Source organism: Callithrix jacchus, chromosome 1 (assembly GCF_049354715.1).
Source record: "Callithrix jacchus isolate 240 chromosome 1, calJac240_pri, whole genome shotgun sequence".
Classification (NCBI taxonomy): domain Eukaryota; kingdom Metazoa; phylum Chordata; class Mammalia; order Primates; family Cebidae; genus Callithrix; species Callithrix jacchus.
In genome coordinates this window covers 14522293-14544710 of record NC_133502.1, presented here as the reverse complement: position 1 = coordinate 14544710, position 22418 = coordinate 14522293, and the positions used below count along the sequence as shown (strand labels likewise).

Genomic DNA, 22418 nt, shown 5'->3' with positions numbered 1-22418 from the left:
TACAGGCAAGCGCCCATTCCAATAAACAGCTGAGCCATTTAGGGATTTGTCCCCAGCACATGTCCTTCCTCAGCAGCAGGTTGCACTCTTGTCATGCATCCGTGGCTGGCGTTGACATGGTTATCGTTACCTGCAGTTCTGCTGAGGTGTGAGCAGCTCGGTGCGGGTGTGTCATGACATACTGTACTTAGCCCTTGACCCCAACGTGCCTTCATGTGTAGAGGGAGAAGCTGCTCCGAAGGCACTCTGCTTGTGTCATACGCAGTGCTGGAGAGGAGGAGGAGAGCTGCCAGTCAGCCAGGAAAAACCGGGTCACTGTGGATTTTTCCCTTCTAACGGTTCCACCTTTGCCAGAGGAGACAATGCACGCTGCACTCTGCATCCCGCTGCCGGAAGTACTGAGTTCTCCAGTGGCTCTAATCAAGTGGGCAGGCGAGAGGAGGCATCCATACCAGTTTCGCCACTAGAAGCCCCTATGTTTTTTCTGTAAATAAAAAGATTCGCATATTTTATCCATTAAGCCTGTTCATTTTATATATATATACATGCATAATTTTTTTCAATTGGCCACCAGCACCTTGAATAAAACATCTTTTTTTTCACTGTTCTTTTTGCTTTGATATTTGGCAAAAAAAAAAAAAATTATTTCAATGGAAATTCAACTGGGAGAGTTTTTAAATCTCCTGCATTTGCAATCACATGATGAGAATCTTGTTCTGCTTTTTTTCCAGGAGAAACTGCTGCCTAGTGGCAAAATTGTCCTCTCGTTTGCCCCAAGATTTCTGACGTTTGTAGTGTTGAGCTAAGCTGATGAGAGAGTGACCTCATCAGTTTAGGGCCTTTGGCGATGCTGTGCTGACGTGTCCCTGTTTGTCCCCATAAGGCACCTGCCTGTTGTGTTCCCTGAGCAGTGCCCACAGCACACCCCGTGATGCACCCTGGATGGTGCCTGGGCTCCAGGCTTTGGGCACAGCAGCACCACAGGCACTTGCTGTTTCAGCCATCGCCGTTGTCCTCAGGAGGTGGCTGGTTGTGCGGTGTCTTCTGAGTCACGGTTCCTGTTCTTGATCCTAGCACACATACTTTCTTGCATGAGGTTTCAATATGCTGGCATCTCAGAAGGTTTTACTTGGCATAGCTAAAGCTGTGACAGGTCTGTGCCTTCTGCTTGTCCCTTAGGAGAGTGTGCTGAGGAGACAGGCGAGGGCTTCTGTGGATGGCGTTTGAGTGTGTTATATTTGCGTGAAGGGTGCTTGTGGTTTAATTGTCAACAAGTTACTTGCACTTTCCAATGTGTATGATCTGACTCAGTTCTAAGAATCTTTCTCTTCCAAGGGAGAAAAGGGAAACACATTTTCCTCCCATAATTAAGTAGAAAAATCACCTATATTTTCTTTTTAGCACCAACAAAATAGCACATTGGGAAATTCCATGGTTCGCTGTGACAAACTTGACCAGTCTGAGATTAAGAGCCTACTGATGTGTTTCCTGTACATCTTAAAGAGCATGTCTGATGGTAGGTTAAAATATGAGATTTCTGTTTTGCTTGTTTCAGTATTTGGTTAGTTTGTTTTTAACTTGTAATAAGTTGAAATGATACAAAAATTTCAAAGGATTTTCTTCCTTATTTGAAAGGTATATTCATTGACTAAATTTAATAGAAGAGCCTTATTGTGGGAAAATCATGTCCTTAATTATTTTTATTCTAGAAAATAAGTTCTAAAATGTGGATGGGCCTATTTCTGAAATTTATATTAAACTGGAACCTACCATCTTAACTAAAGGAGATAGAAGCACATATATAAAATAGGTTTTGACTTAAAAAAAAATTGTAGGCTGGGCGCAGTGGCTCACGTCTGTAATCTCAGGCTGAAGAGGGCAGATCACCTAGGTCAGAAGTTTGAAACCAGCCTGGCCAATCCAGTGAAACCCCGTCTCTACTAAAAATACAAAAATTAGCTAGGCATGGTGGCACACGCCTATAGTCCCAGCTACTCAGGAGACTGAGGAAGAATTGCTTGAACCAGGGAGGTGGAGGTTGCAGTAAGCCGAGATTATGCCATTGTACTCCAGACTGGGCAACAAGAGCAAGACTCCATCATGAAAAAAAATTTTTTTTTTATTTGTCCAAACAAACTTACTGGCAACTTGCATAAGTGTGTTTGTCAGTCTCTGGAATTAGAACATATGCTGTAGGGAGACCTAAGCATTCCTTCCATTTAGAGTGTGTATGATATTCCTGGCTCAAACTGGAAGGGAGAGATGTTATTTTAGTTTTCTAATGGAAATGGTGGTATCATCATAGATTATGTTTCTGTTTAAGGGTTTGACAACCATATTTTAAAATAAGAATGAGCAGAACTATGAATGCTCTATCTGGACCACACAAGGCTTGCAAATGTGTATGACAGGACAGTTTCAACTCTGTTAGCTCATCTGTGTATCTGGCTGTGTAATATAAACAATCCCATTATACAATGTCACAGTTCTTATCCTTGGCAAAAATCCTATTTTTTCTACAACGAATTAAAAGGTATGCTGTGAACTTCATTAAGGTGATTGAATTAAGACTAACTCTCTTGAAAACAAAGTGCCATTTGTTGAGAACCTGAAGGCCTCTTGTGCTGCTCGTATCTGGGGGCAGGAGGTGTGTGCTAAACATCCAGTGGAAGGTATTTCTGCCTGAAAGTAGAATTTCTTTTATATCAAGCTTCCATTTCAGCAGCATTAGTAGCCTTTTTCTTCCCCCCGACCCAAGCCAACACACAGTCTGACTTTTTAGCTCAGATGGTAGAAAAAAACCTGCTTGCCCTTAAAATAAAGACTGGGTAATTCATTCTTCTGTTGATTTGTTACTTTAAAATGCTGTTTTTAAAAAAAGAACAGATGAACAAGACATTCCCGGAATGATGACCAAATCCACTAGCACAGGGCACTTGGTCTGATATTTGGATTCATAAAGTTGAAATTCTTCCCATTTAAGTCCAAAGTTCTAAACTTTGCTTCATGGTGATAATGAGTGCTGGCCTGCACTAGAATCCTGTTTTTCTTTTGTTTAAAGTTCTCTTTAAAATAGTTTAAATTTCAAATACTGAATATGATCTAAAATAAGAACATAACTGCTTTTTAAAGACAAATATACAAGAACATTTGAATTCAAGTGAAAGTTATTCTTTAAAGTCAAACACATATTTTTAAAATCAAACCACTTCTTCAAAACGATTTTAGAATATATTTCTTCTCAATTTTCTTCAAGTTATTGTTTTCCCTTTATAATTAGAATTTGTTGTATGTGCAGCCCGTTTAAGAAATCTTCTCCATATATAGGTGAAGGGGAAGAAGGCAGCAAATCACACTGCCACGTGTGTACCTATGCAACTATCTTGCATGTTCTTCACATGTACCCCAAAACCTAAAATGCAATAAAAAAAATTAAATTAAAAAAAAAAGAAATATTCTCAAACCCCCAGGGTCATGAAGATATTCTCATATATTCCTTGAAAGCAGTGTTATTTATATTTTCACATTTAACTCTCAAAATCTAGCTACAATTGGCTTTTGTGTGTCATATGGGTTAGGGAGAGAAATTGCCTCCAGAGATAGTTACCACATAGACAACCAAAATAAGTTGTGTAACTCTGTAGCTACTATTTCATTTATTCCATATTTAATGAACACCTTCTACATGCTGGGCCCTTCCTCGAGGTCCTTCTTGTGCTATTTCCCTCTCCATGGAGCTTATCTTTGTTTTCCCACTCTCCACAACCAGTAGCCAGGGCCCAGAGCAAGGAATGGCAGCATCAGTGCCCATGCTGCTGGCCCCTCTGTCTGGTGTGTGCTGAGGGTGACCACAGAGGCCTGCAGGGTGATCCTACCAGGCTCTCCAGCACACACAGAGCTCCCTGGGGGCTCACCCTATCCTGCTGGCCAGCCTCAAGTAGCCAGAGTCTGTTCCTCTGGAATCTAAACTCAAAACCCCTAAAGATGGAAGCCCCTGGCCCACCCTTGTTACGGGTCTAATAGGCCAAGTGGCCTTTAGAATCAGATGCATGCAATTTAAATTCCCACTCAACCATGATTCTTCAGACTGGTAAATGGGAGAATTGCTTAACTTCTCTGAGTCTCTGTTAGCTCATCTGTAAATGAGGACTTTCTTCTGCCCCAGATATGGTGGGGATTAGATGGCACAATCTATGTGAAATTGTGAGAGTACCTAGTACAGTGCCTGGCATATAACAGATTCTCAGTCTATATCTCATGTCATTCCTGCCTGTCATTGTTCTTGACAAGTGTTGAGTGAAAGCCTGTGGCCATGCATCTTCAGGAGCCATCAGCATCCCCACAGTGACTCTATCTGCTCATCTCAGACCACAGAGACTCTGGCCTTTTCCTAAGAGAAATCTCTACCTATTTCTCAACCTCAGTGTAAAATATAAGGATGCAAAAAACGTTAGCTATCAAACGTTAGCACTCAAATGACAGTACTACTCAACTGTTAACGGTATGTACAGGAGTTTAAATGCTCACACCATTGGTACAGCTATTTCGCTTCAGAGAACTTATCCTGTAGGTATAGTTAGACATGCATGCAAAGACCCACATAAAAGGATGTTCACTGAAACATAATTATAATAGCAAAAAGTTAGGTGGGGAGAACAGCAAATAGCTATCAGTAGGAGACTTACTTACTTACGGTCTGAACACCCAAAGGAGTATTATTCAGCTTGGAAAAACTTGAGATAGATCCAAGCTGTATTTTTCAGTTAAAACTCAAAGAGCACAATTATGTGTGTAATATGCAAAGATTTTCAGTAAGTTCCCTTTTGGGAAGAGATCCTGTAGTAGAAGACAGGAGAGCCCAGCTTTAGGTTATATGTCCACATGTATTCTCTGAATTTTCTAGTCTATTTAAGAGCATGCCACATTAAGTTAAATGAACATTGTGCTAGAACACAGCACTAGATGAGGTATGATGGAATTAAAGTTCAGATGTTCAAATGCAGCATCTTGACGTTGAATAGGCCTCAGGTGTGTGATATCCAGTTTAGAGTGGTCAGCTGTAAAAGAGGGCGGGTGAAGGGCTTGGAGGCCTGTCCTCCAAGGTCTCTTCCCATCTTCACAATAGCTGATTCTCCATAATATATATGATATGTATTGTGATTCTAAGTAAATGTTTATTTTCTAGATGCTTTGTTTACGTATTGGAACAAGGCTTCAACATCTGAACTTATGGATTTTTTTACAATATCTGAGTAAGTAGCTTTCTCTTTGCTCATTGCCTCTTGATTTTTTCTGGATCATTAAGAGGTGTGAAGAATACTATGTAGTTGAACCAGGAAAGTAGTGTATGTCACATCCTCACTTACTCCTTAAGCCCTTTCTCATGGACCTAGCCCTAAAACATGTTTTCAAAACTTATGACCCAGTGATCAGTGGTCACCCTTAAAGTATTACAGAGATGTGCTTGTTTTACATGAGGGGTGTGTGTATGTGTATAACTGCTTATGTGTATAAGCCATCTTAATAAAATAACACAAAATTTATTAGCTGAACTGGGTAGATACTGCTTTTCCAAGGTGAGCCTAACTTAAGCTGATGAAGAAACTGGGTCAGAAAATTGCTATAATTTTAAAATATAAGAAATAAAAGTGAAATCTTATGTAGCATCTTTATTATCTTATTTTGGCTCATCAATGTAAGTTTCTGATTTCCTTTAAGCTCTTTACTTTTAGAAACATAAGTCTACAATCCCTTATCTAAAACTCCTGGAGCCAGATGATTTTCCAAGTTCAGAACTTTTTGGATTTCTGAAAAATTTACACATAGACTGTATCCCATAACATCCCAGCAGCATCTCTCTACAGTTAAAAAATATTTCTGCAGCACTGTTATTGTTCATAATAATTGGATAAATTATAACTATAAGTAGCTTTATGCCTATTATTTTGGGTCATACTTTGGTCCCAAATGCATTTGCATGAACTCTGGAGGAAGCTGGTTTTCAGAGCTTCATGTATGTTGGAACTACAGGTGAGAGACCATGGGCCTGACCCTCAGAGGACACTTGGCTCGTAGTCTTGGATCATAGTCTCCTGACCTCTGCTGAGTTAAAGGCGGGAGTTATCATGTGGTGAAATGAGATTCAACACCAGAGGAGCTCACCAGGCATTGTTTTAACTACCACATTAAATACATGATTTTTAAAAAGCATCAATGTTGTTACAGATATTTTTTAAAATATATCTTGGTGTGTATGGAGTCTAGTCCATATACTTGAGCCAAAATGGAGAGCTCCTTGTATAGATGTGAATGAGGATGAATAAGTAACTTGGGACAGTGTGTGGTCATCAGCACGCTTTCTCAGGCACGCGGCGGTGGAGTGAATCCCTACTCCTGAGTCGATGGACAGTCCTGTCAGTCATGGGCCTCTGAGCTGTGATGCTTTAACCAGCCACCACAGCACTGATAGCTACACAAAATGGGGCTTCCCTCACAGGTTAATACATTTCCCTGGGTGTGAAGGGACTTTTCAGAGGACTCCCGAAACCCATTCTGAATGAATGAAGTACATATGTCTGGCACACTATGTACTTTGGTGCCAGACATAGTGTTTGTTGAATTTGTTATTGTTAATGGATGAATAACATCCTAAAAATAATTTACTCTTCACATTTCCCTAATAATTTTTCATCTTGCCTGCAGAGTCTGCTTGCACCAGTTCCAGTACATGGGGAAGCGGTACATAGCCAGGTACTGTGGGGCGTTTTCATTTGAAATGTGTTGTTTTCTGTGTTACCTGGCTCTGACTGTGTGGGAATGGTCATCAGTGGCAACTGGCGGTTGGGATTCACGGAAGTGGCCGTGAGGACCGATGGCAAGTGCTTGGATTACCACCCCGGAGCCCGGCAGCGTCTTTGGTCGGCGTTCCTCCAGGCTTCCTGTCTCATTTCACCTCGCGCGTGTCTCTTGGAAAGTGTTCCTTTAGCGGACTGTGGCTACCCTTCCATCCTCTTGTCCAAACTCTTCCTCATGCACTGTGCTGTCTCCTTCCCAGCTTCTTCTCCCCAGTTCTTCTCCCTATGTTCCTTAATGATTTCTCTTCCTGTGTTTGACTTTCCAAGGTCACATTGATGGTTCCTGCTCTCAACTACAAAGATACTAAAAATCTCACCTAGGCACTCTTCTTTCTTAATGAAAGCATGTTTTCAGTCCATCTCAAATTTGTGTGGACTTCCACAAACCTTCTCTGCAATGGAGCCTTTCCTCTTCTTACTCTTGACTGGTTGATAAGCGCTCTGCGTTCTTGGCCAGGACTCCCTGGTGAGAAGCGTCACACTACTTTGCCCTCAGAACCAGCCACCCAGAAACTCTTTGTGGCTGTGTGGCTGGACGCACCTTCTTTGGCATTTCTTCATAGCACCTCTTGTCCTTACCAAGGTCTTCCTCCTGCCTCATTGCCATTTGGAATGTCTGTCTGTTTTTTTCTGTGTTGTGAGCCATTCTTTGTTAGTGTATTAGTGGGGTCTTGGTCTAAGTATTATATATTTTTTTACTGTTGTTTTTAACAGCTTTATTATAAGTAAACATGTTTTAAGAAAACCTTAAAAATTTAGAGGTTTCTCTATATATTGATAATTTTGTCTTACAGCAATGAAATAGGCCAGAGAATTTTAATAAACTTTCTCTTTCAATGTGAAGATTTTCTTTTTATGTTAACATTGTTCTTTTCTGGGGATATTTGAGAAATTTTCAGAATTACATTTTATGTTAAGAAGTAAAGGTGTATGTTTTCTTTTTAAAAGAAACAAATTTAGAATTTTTCTGCTTTCCTCCTATTAATATTTTCTATTTTTCATTGAAATGTGGTAGTCCTTAAAGTTCTCTAATCTTAACTGTCTTATTTTGATCACAACAGTAATTTTATATTTGCATTTTGGAGTACTAAATGCAAGTATATACAAGGTGTCCATATACCAACAACATCTCCTACCTTGACTTATATTCTTCTTGACTTTGTCCCATGAAGATGGGCAAACAGTAAATTCTGTAACAGAAAGCCACTGTGCTAGGCTGGCTTCATTTTTGCAGTGACACCTACATCACAAGATGGCATTTGGAGAATACTGTGCCAAGTAGAATAAAATGCCTCACAGCTTAAAACGGTGAATGTGGGAAGCTGAAGATTTCTGTCCCAACAAAATGTTTTAGAATCGGGTTTTGTAAAATGGTTAACTTATTTTTTTCCAGTGGATATAAATTTAACTACTTAAAAGAAAATCTTCCTATTTCATAAGCACCATGTATATATTTGCATATAAAAGTGTAGACTGCCTTAAAAACAGATGGGCCAAGGGAAAAGGGAGTGGAGATGGTGTGACTTTGCTCCATGCACTGTGGAAAGATATGCTCTGCTCTATACAAAAATTGCCATGGGTCTCTGCTGCATGTGAATCAGATCGTGAACTAGACTGTGAACCTTGTACATGTTTGCCATCCATGGTGGTCCAATTCGATGAACCCTGTGCCTTCTCATTGTCACTTCGAAGTCACCCAGCAGCATGCGGTCGATGGTAGTCCATGCATGTCCCTGTTCTTCTACACACAATAACACAGTGAGAGGGACGGTTGGCTCTGGGACAGGGGACAGGTGTCATTGCAGCCCTGGTCTCATTTTCATCTGCTCTGGTGATGGTACACAGCAGGAAGTTAGCTGTTTGATTGCTAACCCAAATCACTCTTCTGTTTTCTCCACTTGACTGCTGACAAGTTTAACAAAGTGTGTGGCTCTTCTCCTTCCTGCTTGGGTAAGAATAAAGGTGTTAAAACTCATATAATCCCCTCCATTGCATGTTTGTTCTCTGTGTCTTCCAATGCATTTTTTAATTAAAAAAATACATGTCTTTAGCTCTTTCAGAACATCTATAATCCAAAAAGATTAGTGACGTTTTGTCAGTTGTCAGAACACTAACCATTAGCACTGCATTGGAGTGATGCTCACTTTTTTCAAAGTAGCATCTCTAAAGTACTTTCTAAAAATAAAAAGCTCCCTGCTTTGGCCTGATTTTTGCTTCTGGGTCATCAGGTGCTTTGCCGTGAAGTTTGTAGGAGCTGCCATCTGTCTGTGTCTCTGGCTGCTCCGCCGTGCTCGGTCAGTGCATGGCCATCTCCCTCGTGCCATGTCCTGGCTTCACTAACGCTCCCCGTCTCGCTGCGGTGTAACACGTCTAACTTTTGCTTCTATCCCATTTCACTCATGTTGCAGGAACCAGGAGGGGTTGGGACCCATAGTTCATGATCGAAAATCTCAGACATTGCCTGTTTCCCGTAACAGAACAGGAATGATGCATGCCAGATTGCAGCAGCTGGGCAGCCTGGATAACTCTCTCACTTTTAACCACAGTAAGTCCCATGACACGCCATCGTAACAGCCAGCCATCTATGTGCCATCTCAGAGGGGAGAGCCCCAGGCCACACCTACCATATCATCAACTTGATTTTTCTTCTAGCTCAAAGCAAGTAGGATGAAGAGCTCATGGCACAGTTCCCTTCCTTGGAGGAGCGTCCTCAGCATTTGGGAGTGACACAATGTGGAACACGCTCAACTACAGCACTAAAGTGCCTCACCCTTTCCCTATCCCCAAAACAAAACTTGGCCAGGTCCATAGCCAGCCATTCTCCTGTATTCTAAACATAATGTTTGGATTCATCACCTAGAACCAACTTAAAGTTGGTTTTCCCCTGCAACTCCCGAGAACATTTGGGATGGATTTCTTTCACCCTTCCTGATCCTGTGCATGTAATTGATCAAGCGTCCACATTCTGACATTCCAACTCTGAATGAATGTTAATCCTTACACTGCTGTGAAAACATAAAGCCCATGAATCAATTTGTGAGAGTGTGGAAAAGCGTCCAATAACAAAGTGACTTTTTCTGTGTTTTCAGTGTGAGAAAGATATCAAGTGTGCTTGGAATTTCTGTAGACAATGGTAAGATTTAATCAGGTTGAAGTCTGCTTACGAGGCCGCTTCACTTGCAAGCCAAGACCTTTTTGTTCATCTTGCCTTCCTAACTTTGGGCCTTTCTAACTTCACAATAGAGTCTGCCAACACAGGGGAGCATAATTTTAATTTCCTTTTATCAATTAGTAGAGGAGACAAGGCATTGTGTGCTGTTTCTAGTAATTTAAGTGTTTTCTTAAGGGTTTCTCAGAGCAGAACACCTGAAAGATATCAACCATGCAGCACAGGAAAATTTAATGAGATCATTTATAATAAATCCCATTTCTGCTAGCATGTGTTCTCCAAATTGTTCTCTCTCTTCTCCAAGCATGACACAGCTAGTGATTGTTTTATCTCAACAATTATTTGTTCTCATTCCAAGGGCTGTCTTTAATACATGGTTATTCATATCCTCCCATCATGTCTAATAATAAATTCCATTCACTGTGATTTTCACATCTCTTTTTTAAATGCAGGCCAAGAGTAAAGGCAACGTTCCCAATGCATTGTATTAATAATAGTTCCAAGTAAGACACCTGAGGAATCAAAACAAAGCAGCTTCCCACACCTCTACCCCATCAAGGTTAAATGTTATGAAGATTGGCTGGGCACCATGGCTCATGCTTATAATCCCAACACTTTGGGAGGCCAAGGCAGGTGGATCACTTGAGACCAGGAGTTCGAGACCAGTCTGACCAACATGGTGAAACCCCATCTCTACTAAAAATACAAAAATTAGTTGGGTGTATTGGGCATACATGTAATCCCAGCTATTGGGGAGGCTGAGACGTGAGAATCACTTGAACCTGGGAGACTGAGGTTGCAGTGAGCCAATACTATGCCACTACACTCCAGCCTAGGTGACAGAGCAAGACCCTGTCTCAAAAAATAGAAAAATAAGAACTGTTACGAGGATAGTCTAAATTAATCCCAGGCTTAATTTAGATAATGTCAGTCTGCCACATGCTGAGTTGGTAGCCATGAAATGCTAGTTCTGAGTTCTACACTTAGCTATAGAATGTAAATTTAGTGACACCTTTAAGGCTACAGGATTTGATTTTTTTAACATCTTTTCTGTTGGGGCTTTGACTAGCTCTGCAGAAGAGGGGTTAAAACAAACAAAACCGGCTGGGCATGGTGGCTTATGCCTGTAATCCCAGCACTTTGGGAGGCTGAGGCAGGCGGATTACCTGAGGTCGGGAGTTCGAGACCAGCCTGACCAACATGGAGAAACTGTCTCTCTACTAAAAATAGAAAATCAGCTGGGCGTGGTGGTGCATGCCTGTAGTTTCAGCTACTCGGGAGGCTGAGGCAGGAAAATCGCTTGAACCCAGAAGGCTGAGGTTGCGGTGAGCTGAGATTGTGCCATTGCACTCCAGCCTGGGCAACAAGAGCTAAAACTCCATTTCCAAAAAGAAAAAAGAAAAAAAAAGTTTTTTTTAATTTTTAGTTTTAGTTTTCCTTTCCCATTTAGCAGCAGAAATTCAATCCTACTGATAAACAGGACCTGCTGGACCTCCTTTGCTCACATACTTTCTGTAACACAGAGGCTAACTCACTATCAGTTAAAATAAACGCTTAAACCTTGAAGGACTTTAAAACAAATTCTAAGTACACCAGGACTCCACCTCCAAAGATACTCATTTAGGAAACACAGAAAACAAGCAAAAATTAAATGAATAGTCCACATGTGAATAAATAACCTTATCCACTTGGATGTGCGGCAGCTCTTCCCACTGCAAATGGGTTTTGTGGTGGTGACTCGAATTAGAGGAGAGAGACAGCTGGCCTGGTGCTGCTGCTGCCGCCAAAAGCCATCTTGTTAACATAGTTTATTCCCATTCTGCCTTCCTGCTACCCACAGAGCCCTGTCCTCCTGCCTCCCTCCGCTTTTGTCAGTTTTCAGTGGTACACTGTCCTCAGTCACATTTCTCCTGCTTTGCCAGTAAACAGCATGTAGCAGACTCTTCCAGCCCTCGCCAGCATTCCTACAATTCCTGCTTATTCCACGTTGGTTCTGTTATCTCCTAAGTTGTTGCATCTCCTAGAACTCAGCCTTGTTTTACATCTCCAGTTCTCATTACGAGTTTGAGTGGCTTCATCTTTTCCTTCTGCTAGCTCTTTGAGCTCCAAATGGTCAACTCAGACAAAAACCACAGAGAAGGGAGTACATATTGTATATACATGAACACGTATATGTGTGTGTGTATATATATATATGTACATGTTTGTTTACATCTGTACCTGGGTATTTTTTGGAAAATTTATGGCCATGTATGTCTTTTTTAAAAAATCCTGTTTAAAACAAATACAATACCTTCTGTTGGGCCAACCAATATGACATAGATCCAATATGTGAGAATGTTGCCAGGGATCCCCAGGAGTCCAAAATGAATTTATTTCAGAAGAGAATAAAAATAGGAAGAGTCCCTGTACATCTGCATTATTCATGTCCCCTTTCTGTAGAGTAGGAAGGGCTTTGTCAGAACTCAGCTTGACCAGCAGGGAGCAGCAGAAGCCCACAGGAAACAATCCTTTGTAGGTCTGTCCCCATCACCAGTGGTAACAGGATGTGGAAGAAGGCACCACACACACTGCACTTGGAACTTGGGCAAGAACTTGTCTTCACTCTTTGATTTTGATAGGAAATAAAATAGCAAATCCCCATGCCCAGTCCCATGATGGCCAAGTCATCTTAGCTATTTGAAAAGCCCTTAAATGACAGGCTTGTTGTTTGGGTCATCTCTCAGGTGTATGGAAAATAAACTTTAGAACACTTAGGCATTCACATATTTAGTGTAATTTGTGCTCATTGTGTATCAGTGGAAGAGATTTGTGTCAAATGAAAAATTAAGAGTCATAGCACAAAACCAGTGATAGCATAAAACCACAGAGAAGGGAGTGTTTACATACGTGAACATGTATATGTGTGTGTATACATGTACATGTTTATAAACCACATTATGAGGTGAAAACTAAGTGACACGTGTTTGCAAATAAGTGGTACATTTGCAAAATGTATACAAAATAACACTATGTTTACTTTGATGTTATGTGTTGTTCTTGGAATACATCAAGTTTATTTGCATAATTCGTATTTCCCACTGGTGTGATGTGCGGAACGCCAGTCGAGAGGTAGCAGCATGTAATTCGATCTGGATTTCATGTGATTCGATCTAACAGGCAGTTAAAGATGACTGGGTCAAGTTGCAGATACGATTTCAGATCAGAATCAGAAAGCATTTTCTAACGGAACTGCCCTTGAGTGGCACGTGCTGAGCTGCCTGTGAAGCTCATGTGGACACTTGCAGCTGGAGGTGTGAAAACAGACTGCAGGAGGCCCAGCTGGGGTACTGTCCAGGTCACTCTAAGCATGCCGTGAGGAGTTGATGGTGTGGCTGCCAGGCTGCATTTAACTCTGAAGTGTCTTTGATGTCTGTGAAGCACCAGCAAGAAAATGAATATGGACAATTGTTAAATTCCGTTACTGTATATAATAGTGAATTAATATGAAAAATACAAAGAATGTAGACATCTCTGAGTTAAAATATTTTTTAAAAGTTTTAAAGCATGAATAATCTTTAAAATCAGGTAAAATATGCTTGGATGCTTTAAACGTATATTCAAAATAGTAAATAAATATTTGTGGCCAGGCACAGTGGATCACACCTATAATTCCAGCATTTTGGGAGGCCCAGGCAGGCAGGTCACTTAAAGTTAGGAGTTCTAAACCAGCCTGGCCGACATGGTGAAACCCCGTCTCTACTAAAAACAAAAAAACTAATAGTAATATAAAAATTATCTGGGCATGATGGCACACACCTGTAATCCCAGCTAATCGGGAGGCTGAGGCAGGAGAATTGCTTGAACCTAGGAGGTAAAGGTTGCAGTGAGCCAAGATTATGCCACTGCACTCCAGCCTGGGTGACAGAGAGACTTCAATTAGAAAAAAAAGTTTGTTTGTAAACAAAACACTTATTTTCTTGATTTTGATATGTGTTTCCTTGATTCTTGTGCATTTTTTAGTATTTCCAAAGTCGGGTATATCTTACGTTATTGGATATGGTAGTCTGTCATTGATTGGTGTTTCTTGCAATTGATGGGGTCTCAGAGTTGAGAAGGTCTGCTACAGTGTACGTTTAAAGTCAGTCATTGGGAATATCCTTGCAGAGGACTTTAAGATGTGTGGTATGTTTAAACCAAGTATTTTCACTTGGGCCCTTTATTTCATATGAGGTCCCATTTTCAGATGCAGCTCAACATTAGGTTTAAAAAGGCCACAGGAAGGGAAAGCTGATGGTATGACACCTGCCTCCTGAAGTATAAACTCTCGGATTGGAGCCGTGTCTCCACAGGCATCCTGAGTACAAACTCTCGGATTAAAGCCATGTCTCCACAGGCATCCTGAGCATATTTGTTTCCTTCATCTGTGGATCAAAGAGCAGATATCAAATGACATATATTTTGCCTTGGGATGTCACTATTCTATTCTCTACTCTTTGCCAGTCTGTGAGGAAAACTTTTTAACAACAAAAATGGGATGGAAGTGAATAATAGATTGTGTAGATGTTGATTAGTTTAATATTTTGCAAAAATGTTTGCACTCAGTAAAACCATATGCCATGAGTTAGTATATATCTAGACTACGCCTTCTACATTTGGAGAGTTCTTTCAGCAAGGAAATTCCTTGTCATTTGGCATTTATATTTTCTCTTAAAACTTAACTATGTTTCTGGATTCACATGGATTAGAGAGGGTAAAAGTCAAAATAAAAACAAGAATTTTGGTTGCATAAAGAGTGAAGGCAGCTGTCAACATGGAAGTGCCCCCTGTAGGAATATGTCTCTAACCTACTCTTCTACCCCAAATGTCCTCTGGCATTCAGAAAAGGTGTGTGGCCTCAGGCTTCTGTCCTACCCACCACATTACCTCTGATGTCATGGTGGTGAGGAGGGAGGAAGTTCACCGATGTGACACCATTATTCAGTTGAACTATGCAGGTAACGTGAGTTTGTAGAACAGGATTAGGTTTGGTGTAGACACATTTAATCTGTGGCCCCTGAGTATTTAAAAGATTTGGGGACTTTAGAATAAGTGTTGTCAGAATGACAATAGAATGAAAATTGTATCCGTTTGAGCAGTGAATCCGAAGGACTGTAAAGCATCCCAGGGCGTGTGTGCCAGAGATGGCACATCCCTGCAGAAGACCTGAGGCTCTGTCCCCAAAGTGCCAGATGGAGGGAATCAGTGCAGACCCCCAGGCACCATGACCCCCTAGTGGAAATCGTGTGGTTCACACCGCAGGCCTTACTTGCCCGGGTCAAAAGCTGCTTAATCAGCTTTCAAAACATTGCCAACCTGTAATTTAGGAAATATCTCTGCCTCTTCTTGGATTTCCTAGCTCAGCTTCGTTGGTCTATACCATGATGACTGAATTAGTCTTCCGCCTGCACAGCTCTGTTCCAGGCCTTGAGACATATGGTCTCCAGTCTCTGTGACTGGGACAGCCTCTCTATGCTGCCAGTTATTTTTAGGGATTAAAAAAAAAATAGCACTAGCTCAGGAATCCTGCTGATTTTTTAGATGAAACAGTTGAAGCAAAAGCAAAGCATAACAAAATGTGGCTAAAAGGACCATTTCTTTTAGATGCCTGTATGACTCAGGCAAGCATAACAATTTCTGTATGAATCTGACTCTATAGGAGAGTAGATAGATGGTGTAATAACATTTCCCAGTACCATGTTTCCATATGTGTATACAGAATTATATAGTAACTCAATTAGCATAGTCCATTGGTGATATGTTTTAAAACAGCATCTGGCCAAATTCTAATTTTTAATTGTTTCAGGCTTTCAGCCGGGAGTAGTTAAATTCTATGAGCATTCTTCAGGCCATCTCATTGATAATGATCGTCTAGATGCACTTCACCTGTAGGTGCTCTAGACAGAGAGAAGGACAGTTCTGTGCAGAGAAAGAAATTAAAATAATCAAAGCCAGTTCCTTGTTAAAATTGAATCTAGACGAAAACTCATTCAAGGCCAATGGCAGCTGCCAGGAAAGGATCCCTTGGACCTGTGTGATCATTTTGGTTGCTCTGATAACAGGTGTTGTATTTTTGTGTGTGTGCCCTCTTACCACAGTATGTGATCACTTTAACAGTAATCATCGACCTGTTTGTTTTCCTTTCATTGTCTCTGTATCTTACCAAACAAACCTCTCTGAATAAAGTCATGCCTTGGCTTACCATCATGGCAGTGTAAGTAATGTTAGTACCTCAACATATCCACCTTTCTTTTCTCTGGGAGATTTTGTACCCAAAAAGTGAAAATGAAATGGAACTAGCATGGTGCCAGATGTATGGCAGATCCTCCCTAAATACAGACAGATGCTGGCTGTGCTGTGGAGTGGGAGTGATGTGCCCCAGAAGCAGATCTCAGCCCCACCTTTGTGAAGGCACAGCAGCATTGGATAAAAGCACACAACAGCGTTTTTATCATATTTTAAAAATCACTTTTGTAGCTTTAAAAAGCTCTTTTGTAGCCTTTTAAAAAACACTATAATTCTGACATTTAAGTCAGAATGATGTCATGCTAGTTACTTGATTTTCTCCTGATAATATGCACTATGATACAGTGACCTAGATAAGGAATTTGGAGTGTAGATTCTGGTTTCTTCCCATTACTGATCTCGAGAAAATTTCCTAGGTTTTCTGTACTTCATTTTCCTGATCCATGTGCAAAATGTCCTCCTCTCTGGAGTACTAGGAAAATCACTTCAGTAGTAAGCATTGCTTTGTTTTTGCTCCTTAGAGAAAGACATTACATGGTGTTTTATTATGTTGCCATCTTTCATTGTAGTCCAGATCAGTACCGTAACATCTTTGCATCCCTATGTGTATTTCTGCTAATGCATACCATTTCATAATTTAATATCTCCAATTGTATGTCAAATTGCATTTATATCAGTACTAAATTGATTTTGCCACTTACAGAAGATTTCTATTTACATTTAAATTATGTGTGATTAAGCTAAATTTAAATGAAAAGATTCTTCAAGTCCTTTTCTTTTTCTGAACATTCCTTTCAGACATGTTGGCTTTTATGCTTTTTCTTAAAGCGAGTAGAGTACTATGCCCTGCGCAGTCAACTCTCGATTATCACTCATGAGCCTTGCTGATAACATAGCTCCTGATGTTACTGACTTAACCCCTTCGTAGCACTTGCTGTGTGCCAGATACTGTTCTAAGAGCTTCACAAATATTAAAAAGTTGAATCCTCACCACAACCCTTTGAGGTAGACACTGTATTATACCCATTCTACAGATGAGGAAACTGAGGTTATAAAGAGGCCAAATACCTTGCCAAGGCCACACAGCAGGTGAGTGGCAGAGCAGGACTCGGTGAGCAACAGCCTGATCTCAGGCTTTTTCCTAACCTGTGTTGTGCTGCGACCTCCGTCTACATGGGAAGCTTTGGACATCTTAGCCTCCACCAGCACTCCTGCCAGATAGCACAGTCGGTCGACGCCTGTCTTGGTCCAAGTCCTGCCTCCACTGTTTACTACCTGTGTGACTTTAGACAAGTGGTTTAGCCTCTCTGTGCCTTCGTTCCTTCTCTGTACCAACAGTTTAACGATGTTCATGCTTCATAGGGCTGTTGAGGGATTAAATGAGAGAATGCGTGTAAAGTTCATAGAATCCTGGCTGGCACACAGAAAGTGAATAATCAACGTTTGCTGTGGTTACTGCCCTTTCAGAATGGGAAAAAAGTTATAATTGAATGGAAACGTTGTTCCTACTGTCTCCCTTCCTTCCCCCACCAAAAAAAGGCAAACAGGGAGACAAGGTCCCAAAGTGGGCCCCCTGGTAAATAATCAAAAGTTGACTGTGTGACCCCGTCCCGCCCGCCTTGCCTTCTGAACACTGGGCGGTAATCTTGTGCTGTAATTCATGCAGGCTATGGCCACTCGGACGCAGATGTTCTGCACCAGTCATTACTTGAAGCCAACATCGCTACTGAGGTTTGCCTGACGGCTCTGGACACACTCTCCCTATTTACATTGGCGTTTAAGGTTTGTATCAATCAGCTGTTGGTGGCCCCAGTTCTACCTTTCACATTCATTCTGCTGGGTAGGCTCAACCAGCACACACCTACTGCATTGTATTTTTACGTCAGCAATTGTTTTTGTCCCTGTAAGGAAACCATTAATCTTTAAATTCCTTTAATGAAATCATTCCACAGTGAATGGCTTGAACGCCCTGAAATAAAATGTAACTGGTCAGTGTGTGCTGTGGGGCTTGGGCATGGTGGAAACACCATCTCTGAAGGTGGTTAACGCTTGGCTCGAACCTTGAGGATGACGAATATAGGCATCTACTCAGGCATTTCTGCTTGAATACCTTTAAATATACCAAGATGTTTTCACATTTAAATTAGATTTTTATATAGAAAGGAGCAATCAATACAAACATGTTCATCTTTTCAGTTTTTTATCTGTTACTAAATTAAATGATAAAAACATTTTGGAGATAGAAAACGAAAGGTTTTTTTTTTGGTCTTATTCTTAAGTTTTAGCAAATATTCAAATAAGTGGAGATGGCCTCTTCAGCTACTCTCCTGTTTTTAGGAACCTAATACTTCTCATTCTTGCTAAATGATTACTTCCATTTCTGTCATAGAAAGGAGAAATTGAATGAGTGTTTATATGCCATAAATATTGCAGCAGTTGGTTTATTTGCAAGGGTGTTCGGGAAATAGAACCAAAGTCATTCTCTGCTTTACTTGTTTGCAGTACTCAGAAAGCATATTCCTTTTAGGAAGAGTCATGATAGTTTTCCTGACATCCTGTCACTTTGTTATTATATACCTTACTCTCCTTAGCCACCACCCCACTCTCATTCCCATGAAACCCATTACTAGGAGCCCAGTTGAGAGATTGGAAATGAGTTTGCACAGAATGAGCTCAGGGTTAGGAACGCCTTGGTACCCGGAGCCTCTACGATGGAGGCTCTCAGAGTGTGGTCTCCAGGCCAACAGCAGCTGCAGCCCCGGGAGCATGTGAGAAATGGAAATCCTCAGGCCACCACCCAGACCCACTGAATCAGAAACTCTGGCCGTGAGACCTGAACATCACACTGGCTCTACTAGAAACAGGAAGGAGGTTTCAGAACCTCTATTTTTTGGGGGGTATTTTTAGTTAAAAATTCTTAGTAAATAGGCAGGAAAGTGAATATCTGGCTATGCACACCTGTGTCAGTCTCAAACATGAACTATTAAGTTCAGAAAAGCAGTGGCAACACCTTCTTCCCCTCTCTGCCTGTCCCCCACCAGGTAAATAAGCAGGAAATTCTGGAGCTGCGGAGCAGCATCATGGGGTGAGCTACGGGCACACAGGGCACTAGTGCAGTCTCAGTGGCACCCGTGAGAACAGCCTGCAGTTCTAACTCAGCCTCCTTCAGGTTGCTTGCTTAATAGTAAAGAGCATTCGTCACTATTCCTGGATCTCTAAATATCTGGCCTCCAATCTGGGAATGGGAACGCAGTAGGAGCTCAAATGTGAACTCCAGGTTAACAGTCAGCACTTTCCCCTGTGTGTGCTCCTCTCTGGTCCTATGGCAAAGGGCCTGATCCCTGAGACACCCAGGGAAGGTTGAGCTTTTGGCGCTAAGGAGATCTCTGTCCAGGGTTATATGCCTGCATGCAAAAAATGTTTCCTGTTTACAGCTCAACCCCTCCTGCTGGGAGGTAGGCAATGGATGGTGCACTCTATGACATTACTAGATGTTGGGCCATGTGGTAAGACAGGCTTCCCTGGCTTAGACTCACAGATATAAGAGGCCCATTGGCACCACAGCCACTGGGATCTTTCTCTGTAAATATTTACTCAGCTGAGGCATCAGTTGGAACACTTCAGAAGGGTTACAACAGTGAGTGAGCTGACATAATTCAAGAAGTCATCTTCAGCAGGTATAGCTCTGTGGTTACTGACTCTCTTAATTGGCCACATCTAATAAATTGCCAAAGACAATCCAGAAATCAATTTCTTAATAAGATAAAATGTTTGAAAGATTTAATCCCAGAATTCTGGTTATTATTAATTACATTAGCTTCCTGCTGTGTATTGAGTGCCTTCTGTGCTTCAGGCATTAATCTTCACAACAGCTCTGCCTGGTAGGTCGAATTATCTCACATTTTACAGATGAGGAAATCGTGGCTGGGAGAGGCTAGGAAATTTGCCCAAGATCACTGCACAACTGGCCTGTCCAAAGGTCTTGTTCTCCACTAAGTCACATGTGTGTAAATGTGTATGAGAGAGAAAGATGAGGTGAGTTGAGTAAAGATCAAGGTATTTGAATGATCTCTTACACAGACAGAAGAAGAAAATTAGCAAACACTTATCAGGTGTCAGATATTTACAAATCTGCATACGTTCACACATGTTATCTCAGTACATAAAAGGGTTTGTTTTATAAACAGGTTGTCACATGCAGGAAAATATGGTTTTTCTGATGTCTGTTATTAACACAATGCCAAACCAATACTGACCTTCAAGTAGTTTATAATATTTTTAATGTGTTCATAGATTTAATCTGGAAATATATTTTTAGCAGTTCCATTTAGTGCCTCTTCTTGATTGGAACTGCACAGTGAGAAGTAACACATAATGGGCAACAATAGGAACCAAGAGAGGAGGAGCACATGGGCAGCCAGAGGCTTGCAAGGTGGCTTGTGATCTGCTTTGCACAGCCGTGAAGTTGGTCTGCAGACACATGAGGCTTAGGTCATCTTAGTGACTGGCAAACATCTGAAACAGAAATGGCTCTTCTCCAAACTGACTTGTTGAAGTTATTTTTGAATCAATGTGTCTATAATGATAAATGCTGTCTGACTGAGAAGAGTTTGCTGTCTTAAATTAGCTTTGTTCCGGATACCTCACTTGGACACCCGTTTGTGTGGACAGAGATTTGTTTTCCTCTGTGTTCCTGGATCTTTTAAAATTACTGATACTGAGCATTCATTTTCTGAAAGGCCCATCTTCCGGATTAAGTGCCATGAGAGACCATGTTACAACTGTCAAACCTGAATCCAAGACAGAGAATTCCTGGATAAGCAGTCTCCACTTTATTGCTAGAAATAAGCCCTGCCCTTATGTTATTCCAATGTGTCGTTTAGTTTTCTAAGTGAAAATTTCCAGTCTTCAGCAAGAGTCTATAGGGATAAAAATACAGAAATAAGATACCCTGTATTGTTATCTGTGGTTATTTCTGAGTGGAACAGTTAAGCGTGATTTTTGTTTTGCTTTTTTGCCCCCTGTGGGCCTTTCTGAATGTTCAAAGATGTGTTCGTATTTAATGTATGTAATTATCTAATTCATGAGAACGCAGTAGGGAGACACAGAGACAGAGGGAGAAAAAACGATTGGAAAATAAAGTCAAGTAGTTAGGAAACTAGGGTGTGTCTAGGACAAAAGGTCCTTTACCCATTTAAATGGGGGTTATTTACATATTTAAAAAAATAAGTTATATTGTATACATTTGAGGTTTAGAACAGGTTATGGGATATATAATGTAAATGAGTTTTAACTCCATTCTTGCAAACAAGTTTTGAGATCAGAGCTAAAGAGGACTAAAACCTGACCATAGAGAGAGAAGGGTAGAGAAATTTAACTAAAGTAGAGAAACATTAGAAACATAGGCCAGTTCAGAGAGCAGAACTGGGAAACTTGGCAATTATTGTAGAAACCATATCTCCTAGATAACCCTGGCAAAGAGTGCTAAGAAAATGAAGTCACACCTCCAGATTCACATAAATCTTAATCCAATCATAATTAGGAATATAAATGCTGGAGAAAAGCCTTTTTAAACTACGGCTCCTAAGAAAATGGTGTTCATAGATAAAACTTGTAAGCATTTCCGGAAACACTGGAAATCTGTTTCCTTGTGTGTGTGAATAGCTGCTCATGGTTGAGAATTAGATCATATTCACTTAATTAGCCCCATTTTCTGTTCATTAAATTGCTCCCCTTTCACATGGTGGAATTCGATATGGTACCTTAGTATTTCATAATAGAAAGATCACTGGGAATTCCAGGTATTCTGCCAGCTGTGATATAGCCACAATTCACTGGACCTAAAAACACAAAAGCTCCTTGAGGAGAAATACCCCTCAACAACAAGACAAGGTAAATCTTGCTCTGAAACTATGACTGCAACCGTAATTTGCTATGTAGCAAAATTATTTGGACATAAATTACCCCTGTTCATTTGGCCAAATTTTAAGATTGGTTTGAGATACTGGCCTCTTGACATTTTTTAAATTGATGTCACATCTGCCTGCTTGTGCAGAATGCATACACATATCCTTCCCCCCACAGAGCTTTGTTAAGATAGCTTGTCCATATTGAAAGGTGGTACTCCTCAG

The 22418-nt window shown here is 40.9% G+C and overlaps 1 protein-coding gene across 50 annotated transcripts in view; it reads left to right on the top strand.

Annotated features, from left to right (window-relative positions):
* DOCK9 (dedicator of cytokinesis 9) overlaps window positions 1–22418 on the top strand; it is a 295684-nt gene that overhangs the window by 233366 nt on the left and 39900 nt on the right. For 20 of the 50 annotated variants that reach the window (XM_054244912.2, XM_054244598.2, XM_078371685.1 and 17 more), the window contains 5 exons: window positions 1402–1516; window positions 5186–5252; window positions 6703–6750; window positions 9263–9399; window positions 17954–18069. In XM_054244912.2, coding sequence (XP_054100887.1) covers window positions 1402–1516; window positions 5186–5252; window positions 6703–6750; window positions 9263–9399; window positions 17954–18069 — 483 coding nt within the window. Of the gene's footprint in view, window positions 1–1401; window positions 1517–5185; window positions 5253–6702; window positions 6751–9262; window positions 9400–9943; window positions 9988–17953; window positions 18070–22418 lie in introns of all 50 variants that reach the window. The other 30 variants (XM_054245273.2, XM_054245030.2, XM_078372637.1 and 27 more) reach the window with 2 other exon arrangements.